The 13,422-nt window shown below is 36.2% G+C and overlaps 1 protein-coding gene across 1 annotated transcript in view; it reads left to right on the forward strand.

Annotated features, from left to right (window-relative positions):
- The window catches only part of MYBPC3 (myosin binding protein C3), a 62,477-nt gene that overhangs the window by 10,898 nt on the left and 38,157 nt on the right, over nt 1–13,422 (forward strand). Inside the window, exons 3-12 of the mRNA XM_014251878.2 lie at nt 311–406; nt 636–722; nt 864–1,012; nt 1,919–2,036; nt 3,392–3,440; nt 4,658–4,702; nt 6,949–7,005; nt 7,624–7,626; nt 11,786–11,809; nt 12,573–12,739. Coding sequence (XP_014107353.2) covers nt 311–406; nt 636–722; nt 864–1,012; nt 1,919–2,036; nt 3,392–3,440; nt 4,658–4,702; nt 6,949–7,005; nt 7,624–7,626; nt 11,786–11,809; nt 12,573–12,739 — 795 coding nt within the window. The remainder of the gene's footprint in view (nt 1–310; nt 407–635; nt 723–863; nt 1,013–1,918; nt 2,037–3,391; nt 3,441–4,657; nt 4,703–6,948; nt 7,006–7,623; nt 7,627–11,785; nt 11,810–12,572; nt 12,740–13,422) is intronic.

The following is a 13,422-nucleotide window of genomic DNA, read 5'->3' on the forward strand; positions in this document are numbered from 1 at the left end:
TTCTGTTTAGACTACTGATGTTTGCAACAAATAATAGCATTATTCATCAGCTGACATGTTTCTACACATCAAGACTATAGAGTTTAGAAAACCAGGCATCAGCTCTTTTTGAGCTCAGCAACAGAAAAAGCCTCATAATCCAGCTTCAGTGGGCCCCTTCTGTTTCCAGCACATCCTCTAAGCTCTAGGAAACAACAGCTAATTTCTCTGCATTTCCTAACATATATCAAAGGCTGTTCTTTTGCAAAATTTCTTCAGAAGGAAAGAGGAAATACAACTTTCTCTAATCTTGGCTTACATTCATTTCCAGAAAAGAGTGAGACAGTCACTCCTGCAGAAGCGATTCCAGCCCCAGCTGCCTCAGGATCACCTGCACCACCAGCAGAAAGCAGCCAAAACACAGAAGGTAATAGACAATTAACGTTGTCAGCAAGCCTGGTTTATTAGCAGAAGGGAAGAACATACACAGAAACTCCTTAGAGTAAGTGAGATAGAGTAGATGAAAGCAGATCATAAAGAATAAGGAATCTCAGAGGCGGAAGAAATCTACTGAGATATTTTAAAATTAATTAACTAATTCGCTATATAGTTTGATGCAAAAAAAATCTAAATAGTAATTACGATGTTTATTTCAGTTTCATCTGCTGAGACACAACCAGAGGAACCTCTGGACCCCATTGGGCTCTTCGTGGCACGACCACAGGATGGAGAAGTTACTGTTGGTGAGTGCAAAATGTTAGCCAAGTGAAGTTTGTAAACTGTACCTGTTGCTTGACTGTTAGCTCTCCAAGTACAGGACGACAGCAGTGATATAACAGGTAAACATTATTCATAATCTTTCTTTAATCTACTTCTCCTAAAAGGTGGAAACATTACATTCACTGCCAAAGTTGCTGGTGAGAGCCTGCTGAAGAAGCCGTCAGTGAAATGGTTCAAAGGAAAGTGGATGGACCTGGGAAGCAAAGTGGGGCAACATCTCCAGCTACATGACAATTATGATCGAAATACCAAGGTACAATTGGCAGAATAGGGTTCTCAGTCTTCTAGATACTAATCTTTAATCTGAGGAAAATATAAACTAAAATAGGGATGTTTTGATGTTAGGGCACCCAAAGCAACACACAAGGCTATACTTATCCATAGAGACAAGCTCTACACATGGACTCTTTATGGTGAAATGAGAAAACATCTGGAGGACCGGGGGAGTAGTTTTGCACTTACTGCAGGATTCCCTTCATCTTCCTCTCAAGAAATTTGGCATATTAAGAGAAAACAATAATCAGACAGCTGTTTAAGCATAGTTTGGTTTTAATAGATCAATCATTCTGCTATTAGTGCTGGAATTTATTGCTCTCTTGGATTGTCTAGACTGCTTTAAGTAGCTGAGTAAGACCCATTTTTTAGCACAAATTTGTCCAAAGGTACACGAGCAGGAACACAAGAGTCTGTACCACAACTTTGTATCCTCTGTGGTATATGAACCACTACCACCCTCTCCTGGATGGAGCTGGACAGACTCTCTCACATTAGCCACTCCTTTCGCTGAATCTTGGCATGTTCTGCACATGCTCTGGGCAGAGGGTAAAACTCTATAGTGAAAGCTTGATTCCTGTTTCCAATGCACATGCAATTAATGCATGTACATTAGTGTATGTCCCAGCACAGTTTGCTGATGTAACATTGTATCCTCAGGAATACCTGTACTGACACCCTTCAGCTGTTTCTACTGAATTGGGGATAATAGGTAATTTTTTGTCGCAGTAGTGAGTTGGGCGGCCAGGAGGTTCTTAGTTCTGGAAGATCACAAAGACATAGCTCATGCCTTGTCTGCTTCTCTCTGGAAATGTAATTCCCCTCTCTCTGTGTTTCACCATTCCATTTTCTAATTTAATGATTGTATCATTGGTGTCTGTTCTAGGTTTACACCTTTGAAATGGAAATCATAGAAGCAAATATGACTTTTGCAGGAGGGTACAGATGTGAGGTGTCTACCAAGGACAAGTTTGATAGCTCTAATTTCAGCCTGACAGTCAATGGTAAGGTGAATTCCTCCCATCTATTTTTTTTTTTTTATATCTTCCTGCCCCTGTATTTCTTTTCCTGCCCACCAGCAATTCTTTCTGGTACATAATGGTTACTAGATAAGCACAGACCTGAGGCATAGACCCGAAGATCTAGAGGTACACCTAGAGAGGCCCACAGAGGAGAAGAATGGGATTGAGATATTAAAAGTATCACTTGGTCATCACTCTAGTCAGAACTGCGATGTTCTTAAAGAAAGCACAGACAAAGATGCAAAACTTCCCACCTTTTTTCTGGCTTTATTCTGGTTTCATTCATTCATTCATGATGTTTAATTCCACTAGAATAGAAGTTCATTCTTATTCTGGCAAAAGTTCTGTACTAAAAATGGATATTTGAAAAAAACAAATTTAGACATGTGACACTATTGTCAATTCTTTTTTCCTTCCTATATAAATAAATTCAACTTTTATGGAAGCACCTTGTGAGACAAAATTGCTTTAAGAGCAGATGACTCAATTTACCTAATGCATGGTGCCACCCTCACAAGTGCTATACTGAAAAGTTTATAGAAATTGAAAAAGAAGTATATTTTAACATCAATTTGCCTCAAGTGTGGAAAAGTTTAAGTAAAACAGTATAAGCATGGGCTGCCTGAAAGAGCTGAATGTTTGGACCATTTCCTGTTTCAGCAATTCTGTTCTAGGGGCTGCAACATAAACTTGTGTCCAGCTACCAGTGAACCTAATGCAAAGAAAAAAGTTTATTAAGTTACTTGATCAGCAGTGTTAATTTTTGGAGTTTCACTAGCTAGGACTCATAAGACTTTGGAGCAACAAGAACAGTTTTTCTCCCAGCAGCAGCAGCATGGCAATTTATACCAACAGTGCAATCAATTCTCTCTGTACAATACCCTCAAGTAACTTTCTGTACCTCTCTTCATAGTGCCAGGAATTTACCTCTGCTGTCAGAGGATAGATAATAATTTATTATTAACAATAGTATTCAGTTGATGTCCAGTCATATTCTCATTAGAGTTTAAATACTCTGTAAAGACAGTACTGAAATTGAAATTTTGCAGCAGGATAATTGACAAGCAAGAGATAAGAGAGCCCATCAGGCTCCAGGCTATTATGAAACATGAGACAGAAATAAGTTATCCAAAAGACTAGATGTTGAAAGTTAATTAGTGAAGGCTGCATGTTTAAAGATGATGTGTTAATCTTTCAATATGCAATTAATCACAATTTACAATATAAGAATTTATTTCTAAAAATGTCTGCAAAGGAAAACTTTAGAAATAGCAGCATATTTTTGCATTTTTTTTATTTTCTCTCCTATTTTTCTTCATTACATTTTGTCACATCAGAAGCACCTGTAAGTGGAGACTTGGATATTCGAGCTGCCTTCCGCCGCACGTGAGTATGCACAGCACAAACCTGCCTAGATCAGGTTACCATGATCACATTACCATGTGATTCCATTCACATGGAATTCATTACTTTCCCAGATAAAACTAGCTACAAGCAAAGCTGTTGTACCAACAAACACAAAGATACAGATGTCTACTAAGAAAATATTTCTACTATTTAAAAATACTATACAACTCCTGAAAATTACCTAAGAGAGTTTGGACTTTGTAATAATCATGCTTGCCTTCAATCAGGCAGTCAATAACATGTATAATTGTAACAAGAACTTCAACACCTTTTTTCCAGGCTTGTAAAGAGCACTCCAGATACAGACAATAGAGATGGAAAAAAAATACTCTGTGATGCTGGTCTTGATTTTGTCTGGCTTGAGGAATTTCATGTACTTTAGTACAAACATTTGCTAAAGCAGGGAGTGGAGTTTGGTGTGAGCTCTGTAAGCAGCACATGAGTGATAACATTCCTGCAAGCATTTTGATTGTACCTGTTTTCATGTTCTATACCTATATTAGTTAAATGAAGACAATGACATTGTAAGTGTCTGTGTGAAAACTCAAGTATAGGTAGTCTTAGGTATTAAAGACTGGTGTTGAAAAGGCCAATCTCCCCCCATCTTTAATACTTTCTGAACTGATGTATCTCTTTATGGAATAATGTTCCCTTCTACTAGAAAAATTCAGAAAATCAGTTGGATTTTTTTACATTTTAGACATTATTAATATGTTCTCTCTTTTCCCCTCATGTAATAATAAATAAGTTTCTATTTTAGATTTTTATGTCTTTTTTAAAAGTTATAGACCAAGATTATTCTGACATCTATTTCTCTAGAGGGCACAAATTTTCTGTGGCAACTCTGAGTATTTCTCTATAAGTCCTGTTTTTATATGAGACTTTTTCTAACATTTATCAGAGAGAATTAAACAAGGCTAGCAGAATTTGGCTGCAGTTAAGTCCATCTGTAGGTAGCTGACCAGTCTCCCTGTAAGTAGTGGCGACTCAGTTCATAACTGCATTGTTATTTCACCACAATGAAAGGAGCTTCAACAGCTTCTCTTCATGTTGGCACAAGTAAAAGAATTCCGAATCAGTTCGAAGGGAGTGCAGTGTGAGCAGCTTCAGATTGTCAGTTTCTCCTGTAAGAATGAAACCAGATTTTGAACTGAACTGTTTAAATCTGAAGCTTTGTCTTTGATACTGTCACTCAGGAGCCTAGCAGGAGGGGGGAGACGGATGACTTCAGCCTTTCTCAGGTAGTCACTGACTGTGTCAGCAGACAAATTTAAGTCTTACAATGAACTGTCTCTCTCTGCTTAGGAAAAGAATAAAACAAGCCCACCAAATTAAGCTGCGGCTTAAGTTCCAAATAATCACTGTTTATAATGTGTAGTATTTACATGAGATTAATACATATAAATAAGAAGTAATGTAATACAAATAAAGACAAATTTAAAAGGTAAAACATAAGAATATAAAAGGATAGATAAAAACAGATAAATAAAGAAAAGAGTTGCTTGGTAGCTCAGTGAGAGGCAGATTCATCTACAGAAAATGCATGTGTTTGGCAAGTGACATCTTCTCACCCTTGTCAGAAGACAAAAAGTAACTTTAAATTATATGCATGTCTGCTCTCTCTGTTTTGAATGTTTTCCTCTCTACTGAGCACATTTTAACTAAAATTGCTGTTGCTCACAGAAATGTACCAACACAAATGAAAATCTGTTGTTTCCTGGCACACTCCTTATCATATTATCATTAAATTTTTCGCTCTATGCCTTTTGCTTCTAATGTTTTCTACTATAGCAAAAAGGAGTTCTGAGATTCAACTGAACTATATGCACATTAAAGCAATTATTATTCTTCAAAAAAGCTAAACCTTGATTGCTAGTCTTTCCTGAAACTTGAACTACCACTTGTGAAACAAAAAGGTGAATAGTTATTCCCCAGCTGTAGACCTGATTTACTGAATATTTGATCAGAGGAAATCCTTTCCAAATTTGGGATTATAATAATTGTTTTTACGTACATTTTATGCCTGCAAATATGTAAATTCTTGTGAAAGTAGGGCCAAAAACACACTTCCCTGTTTAAGTCTTATATCCAGGAAATTATCCTTTTCAGTACTGTACTATTCTGAAAGCAATCAAAGATGTAAAACCAGTAATTTCTTAAAGAAAAGATCTCTTCTCACAACATATTTCAAATTAAACAGACTCTAAATTGTTATTTAACCTTATAATGTCCAACAGTACAAGAAACTTGGCACTTGTTTCTGTTTCTTTTTTGAACAGTAGTGTTAAAATGCCTGTCATTTTTCTGTTGAGTCTGTTTTCTTCCTTCTTGTTCCTGCAATGCCGAGTTTTCCCAACACTCTGATTTACATTCTATAGACAGACTGATTTTTCCTGAAGCAACTCAGACTGAGTGTTGACAGAGGCAGCATTATGGTCTACAGCTACCACCAGTACAACTGGAAAGAAAAAATTCTGCTTACAAAACCATAATTAAATGTAAGATGTTGCTTCTAGAAGAATATGAATGCTGTGAAATGGAATCACATTGGAGTCTTGCACTCAAGACAACAGAGATGTTAAAGCTGGCCATTGATGACAGTAGACTTGATGAGATGAAGAAAATACATTTGGGTGTCCTAAATCCTGTCTGAATGCAAAGATGACCTTTTTTAAGGAATTAAATCTAAAGAAGTGGTTGTAGAGACTTTATGCTGTTTTCAGAGTAGGTCAGTATTACAAATGTTTAGAAGCACAGCTAAAACCCACTGGATTCAGAACACCAAAAATAACATTGTGCATCCCATCTGAGCTCACCATATGTAATAGGCAGAACTGCACATCAAAAAACTCCTGCCTGGTGCTTCTTGTTTTCACAGACCAACACATCACAGCATTGCTTGTCATGATGCTTGTTGAACAAATGCATACTGAACCTCATCTCAGGCTGAAAGCCAAATCACAGAATTCCTCCTTCAACTCTCCCAAGCACCAATGATGTGATACTTTTTTTTCAGTGTAATGAATTCTGGTGTCACAAAGAGTCTCAAGAAACAATTACAGCTGGGATAATACTAGGGGGAAAATGGTAATTTTAGATTGTGAGGCATTCCACAAAAAGCTTGATTAAATACTGCCCCAACTGTAAACAATATCTACACTCCTGAAAGACAGAATAAAGTGGGAAGCTCCTGCAACACCTCTAGGATAATAAATATATTCCAAATCAATATGATGACCAAATTAATACCCTGTACAACTTCATGCACAATCAGCACATTTTGTTACATGTATTTTTTAAACCTATATGCAAATGAATATGAACCCAGAGCCTACTTAAGTCACCTTCTGTGTCAATGCACATTCTAATTCATTATAAACTCATGTCCTGCTCCCCTACAAAAATATGTCATCTATATAATGTTACATTCTCATAAGCTATTCCCACTTCCTTCTGAAACTAATTATGGCTTTCTATCACTATACAGTACCGAGGGACATGATGATGGGGCAGAGTTTAATTTCAGCTCCCTACTGAAAAAAAGGTGAGTAACAATCCATAGATTTAGAGAAAAAAGGCTTCTGTTGAACAGCTCTGAAATACCAGAACTGGAATAAGTGAAAGTTTCATAAACTCAGAGTCCTTCTCACTTTCCTAAAGCAGCTCTAAATGGAAAAATCATGACAGGTAATTATGGCTACTTCTGGAAATGCACAACATTTGCTGCATTTCTAATAGGCTTATACTGGAGAAAAAAAAAAAAGAAAAGAAAAAAAGACAAAAAGGGCCTGGACTCAGGTAATTACATGCTTCCAGGAGCCCTTTCCATGTGGAATTAAAATACCTATTTATAATGCTGCCTTATTAAGAACCAGAGAGAAGGGAGGACAAGCTTTTTTTATTAGATATTATTACACTGTTCAACTATATATTATCTATTATATAGATATTCTATGTTGCATAAATATGACAAATATATTTTACTCTTCCAATTGTTATTCTTATTTCTTTCTGTTACTTTTACTTTCACATTTTTGCTGTAATTTCTTTTCTAATTCTTATCTCTCCTTGATGTATTTATTCTCATAACCTGTTTTCTTATGCCCTTCTCTTTTTACCAAACTCTTAATCTTAATGCTTTGGATTCCACTGTTGCCAACAGAGAGTAAGCTTTCTATTTAACTGTATCATAAATGCATGGGTCAGACTAAATATAAGAACCATTTGGTTTGAAATAATGCATGCATCTTTGTCTTCTTTACACGTAGAACATGACAAACATTGCATGTTGTGGAAGAAAATTATTGGCTGCTAATTTCTGAGCCAGAAATTCTTTTAAACAGTTTTAAGGTTAAAGACAATTTGAAACAATCAACGTATTTCTCTGAATGTCCTTTGGCTTTTACCATCACTTTCTTCCATATAACCAGTTCTAAAATTTCCTTGAATTTCCAGATTTTATCAATAACCTGCTGCTTTGTATTCCTGTTGTCATAGTATTTAGAATCAGAAAAATCTGCATAATATAATTGCACAATTTCATAATATTGTTGCCTATCAAATAGGTGATGAAGTTTTGCTTGCTTCTTTCTGTTCACTGACCCTGGCCACTCACTCTGTCTTTCCAGCATCTGAAACTCACTTAGCTTCCTGTTTTGCAAATCTAAACTTTATTAGTTTAAGCTTTCACAATCAACTTCTTAGATGAGTGTTTTTGTGAATCTGTGTTCAGTGTCTGCCCAGGCAGGTAAATCACTATTTATAAAAAGTGTTTTATCCTCACAAAGAGTCCAGGATCATGCAGACATATGGGGTAACCTTCTACAGAAGCCAATAAAGCCATAATAGCCTCAGGTTAACTCACCCAAACTTCAGTGGGCTAAACACAGCCACATTCTGCACAAACCCCTGTGTTACACTCAGTGCAGGGTATCTGTCTATAGATGAATCCTGGCTCTGCAGCAACACCAAAAGCAGAACACTTCAGGGGGACAGACAGATGAGACAGAAAAGACACCTATCTATATTCTATAGCTGATACACTTATCTATTGATACACCTAAATATATATTCTATACAGATACACCTATCAATTTCTATAGCTGACATTGATATCCAAGTTTCTTGTTTCAGCACGAACCCAAATTGTTGTAAACAGGCTCTAGTTTCCATTGAAAATGTAAGGCATAAAGCAATTGTTTATCTTCTTAATAAAATTTTAAATAAATGAGAACCAGCATAAAAATATTTGAATAATTTCATACAGAGTCTCCAGCTGGAATGAGGTGCTGAGTTCTATGAGCCCCTCTCCTTGTGCCTTTCCCTTTTGCTCTCATAATTAGCTTTGAGCAGTGATCAAACTCAAAACAGCAGTAGAAATCTTCAGTGTTTACAGAAATGTTAAATTTATTGACTTAACCATTCATTATTTGTTAGGCTAGAAATGTAATCTATTAAAAGAATCTTATAAATTTCACTGCATTTTAACAGTGTTTCTCGCATTTCTTGACTTACAAATCTCTGCCTAATGAATTTAAGAACTTAAATTCATTGCCCTAGTTGTTTTTCACAGCCAGTTCAGAAGTCTTTTGTGGACTCTTCAGGCTTTGCACACCTCAGGTTGAACCACTTATATTAATGAGAACAGATAGGTATAAAATCTCATAATGGAATGAAATAATTCTTCATTAAAATAGAACAGGAAAAGGGATCTCATGCTGGGGAACTCTCAAGAGCTATGCAGATTCAAACAGAATTGAGAATTATTCTTTTACCATTTCTGCTCTATTACACCATTTTACAAGTGTCCCTCGATCCACAGGTAATGATCATTCTATAATAAATAGCTTCACTATAATAAAGAGCTTCATTTAACACTGTATCTCCTATCACTGTAATTTAATTAACTGGTGTTGACATACAGATGTCATGGGCCAAGGAGAGGTCATTGGGAAGAGGAAGGGAACAGCTGTCACAGGACTATTAAATGGGATAGAGAGCAGAGACCTTGAAGGAGGTGACAGCTGACAGAGTCCAATCAGTTGACAGTAACTGGATAGGAAGGAACCATTTCTGGGATGTACAAAACTATTTTTAACCCCTCCACATATGTTTAAAACATATCAGCTGCATATTCCATTTACAGCAGGTTCACTGAGCTGCATCTTGATGCCCCCAAGTGCATAGCTAACCTATGAGGTGATCTCTGTGAATAAGGATCCCCAGCATCAGGGAGAAGAACAGAGGAGTGGGAGAAATCTCATGAGTCCAAGTGCTCTATTGCTTTTCATGCACTGCTCAGCTCCTGTTGGTAGTGGAGGAGGACAGCTTCTCTGTGCAAACTCTGTGTCTTTCTGGGATCAAAGAGAATGTTTTAACAAATGCAAAATAGTGAAAAGGAGTACTGGGATGGGGAAAACTTTGCTCAAGGGTAGACACATTTTTATCTTTTCATTTTCAGAACTTAGTTAAACAGAAATTACAACCTCTAGCCTTTAGTCCCATTTTGCATGAAACTCAAAAGCCTTTTCTTTCAATTAAAAAAAAATAAATTAGCATTTCCAAAGAAGAGACTATATTCTTTCTTATGTCCAAATTTCTTCTATTGCATACACCAGAACGGTATTACAAGATAGAACAATGGGATGACACTGAGTAATGGAAGAGCTAAAAGAAAAATTAGGGAAGTCTTCTCAATAGTGAGAGATATTTGAGTCTTTTGGAACTCCTTTGAAATGGGAAAATTTTTCTCATTATGTACTTAAAAATAACTCACACAAAATATTTTTTGAAATCTCCATGAATAGTCCCACCTATAAATTTTCAGATATAGAGTGTGTAAATGCAGACAAGCCTATAAGTAGGCAGATAGAGAAACTGGCAATATTTATATAATGTCTTAAGGAAGATGATAATATTTGAATCTCTTAAGTTTTACTTATTTCCCATGATTTTATTTTTTTAAGATACAGTTTCTCCACAGAAGTTTGATTGTACTCGTACAAAGAATTAAATACATATTAGAAATATTATATGCTCTTAGTTTTATATAGCACTTAGTATTTAGTAGTTATATATCTATTTTAATATACATGTATTTAGAAATATTTGAAAGTCACTCCTTGATATGATCAGGTCAACAAGCCCCAGAACTACTTATGTCAGAAAAAATCTTGATCTATGTGGCAAATCTGTTCACTTTTCCTGTCTCCTGCTAAGCAAAACTAAAAACTATTTGCAGCAGCCTCAAACTAAACAATAGGTATTTAGAAGAAGAGCCCTGGTAAAATTTGTGGGTGATGTTGAGATGCAGTGTTACGGCAAAGCAAACACCCAGTACACTGCTCATATTGTAGGCACTCCAAAATTCAGCTCCTTCTATCAGTTCAGTGAGTGCTAGAGAGGGCTTCGGGCTTAGTGAGTGCTAAGCCACTTGGAAGATATGAGATAGTGCATACCATATTTCAGCTCAATCCCACTGAGCTGAAATCCTCTGCTCTTGCTTCCTTTCTGTTCAAGAGCTACAAGGTGCTGGAAATTCCAAGCTTAGATGCAGCACTTTAATAAAAATAGTGCTCCCATTACAAGCAAGCCTTTTTTTGGCAATGAAACGAGTACCAGAAATGTTTGGTTATATCTGCTGTCTGGACTGACTACAGTAGTACTGTTAAGTAGTAGTAATATTTCCCACAGACTAATTGGACTGTTATTTTCCTGCAAAAAATGGAAATATACCAAATAACATTCCACTTTTCTCTGCATCACCTGTTGTGTTCTTGTTGGGGTTTACCACTGAGCATGACTTCATTATAAGAGTGTGTTCTACTGCACTGGAGTCTTCTTGGTCCTGGTGAAAATCAGAAACAACAGCCACAGGAAGTTCTTTCTCCTACAAATTTTTTAGTAAAAGGTTATTTCTTAAAACATTACTTCTTCCACAATTTCTCTATTTACCAAAATGCAAACTATGACAGGCAAAAACACCCTAATAACAGGGCAAAGTAGAGTTATTTGTTTCCCTGGAAGGCGATCAGTCATAAGTAGGAATAAAAAGAAGTGCTCACACTTACATAAATCCCACAGTGGATCTGTACAAAGTGTGGGAGTGAGTTCGATTTCAATATGGATCAGCATTCCCCTTGAGCCCATTTCAGAACATATGCATGAGTTCCTTCATCTCCCTGCTACTGAAGCACAGGCATGTTCTGCTAAGGGTGAAGATGACATTCGTGGCTCTTTTGTACTAACACATGATGCCCTTCTTCTTTCCCATTGGGATGCTGCACATTTTTCCAAATGGTTCTCTGCATTTTTCTGGAGTACAGCAGCTTCCTGCGCCCTTCAAACCGGTAAGGTTATGCCAATTTCTTTTTCTATTTATGATCTTTCAAACAAAATATATGATGGCAGATAAAAAAGAATGCCTTTCCCAAAGCCAGACAGACAAATTTTCCCTTAGTTTTACTAAACCAAACATTAATTCTTCCATAATCACTAGTTCTTTGTTTAAAATATAAAATAACTAGTACATTGTAAATACTGTCTTGTTTGCCACTACTCACCAGTCTCTTTATGTTTTATAGATTACTACAGACAGCAATGTTCTTCACAACAGATGATAAAAGTCTTAATAATTTGTGAATTATTCTTTTAAGTTAAGATAGAAAATGTCCTGAGTAAAAAAGGATATACCTCTTATTTACATAAACCAAGTGCCTTTTTTCTAAGGTTGCTGCCAGCACATGAATTCAGTTCCTTGCTTTGCCATGTTCCGTGTTTTGAGCATTGATCACGACAACAAAATAAGTTTCTTTATGTTTCTGTTACCCATCATTAAAGGAAGTTAAAATTTATTAGTTTTTGTTGTTAGGAAAAAAAACCTGCAGGACAGAATTCAATTGTAATCACTATATATATAAATAAAATTAAAAGTAGTGACCAGTTTTATTTCATTATATTACATAATAATATAGTAAAAAGTTAGACTGTTGATTATTTTTTAAGAAATGGCTTCATCAAGGCCAGCTACATCAATATGTAGCTGCCAACCCTATAGAATTTTTTTAAATACTCTTAATAGTAGCACTCAGAGACTCTAATCCCCTTCTGCAGAGGTGAAGGAAAATCTGAATCACAATCTGATGTTGATGTCTGGGATATCCTGAGGAAAGCCCCTCCTACGGAATACGAGAAAATTGCTTTCCAGTATGGTATCACAGATTTGCGTGGGATGCTGAAACGCCTCAAACGCATAAAGAAGGAAGAGAAAAAAAGCACAGGTTGGTGAGATGCATTTCTTCTAAATATAGCGTTCATATCTTCTTTACAGCAGCGAGATACAAGACCATGAGAAACAGTAATTTCCTGTTCCAATTATTACCCAGCCTTTACATATGAAATACTGATTATCAGAGATTGCAGCTATACCCAAGCTCTAACATTCCTTGCTTTCAAACTCTGGATATTCTGGACACACTCACTTTACCTGTTCCACAAGCTTGGCCCCTTATATTTCCCTGAACATAAAACAACACCCCCTACTTGCCCTTCACCCAAGTTAGTCAGTATGTCAGGAAACAGTGATATATTTAAAGAATTTAATTCTCATTGGTATGATACATTTTTAATTCTTGAGCCTTTCTAGTCCTGTGAAGTATTAATTGTCTAATGGTAACTGACTTTTTAAAAAGTCTGAAACAGAGAAAGCAAACAGCCATTCATCAGTAACGAGAAGGCCAAGTATAATTTTCCTACATGGGCAGATATAACACTATTTAGGATGTGTTGAAGTACATATTCACCTCTTATTTAGAATATTCTACTTTGCTTATTTTGGTTTGCAACACATGCTTGTCATCCTATGTTAAGGAAAAATGGCACAGGATGAAGAATAGACAGAAAGGGTAAAAAATTCAAACAAGGATGCAGGAATTGGAGAACGTTTAAGATGATGGTAAACAAC

This window comes from Pseudopodoces humilis, chromosome 7 (genome assembly GCF_049639895.1).
Source record: "Pseudopodoces humilis isolate 2021_Gansu_Grassland_sample_001 chromosome 7, ASM4963989v1, whole genome shotgun sequence".
Taxonomy (NCBI): Eukaryota; Metazoa; Chordata; class Aves; order Passeriformes; family Paridae; genus Pseudopodoces; species Pseudopodoces humilis.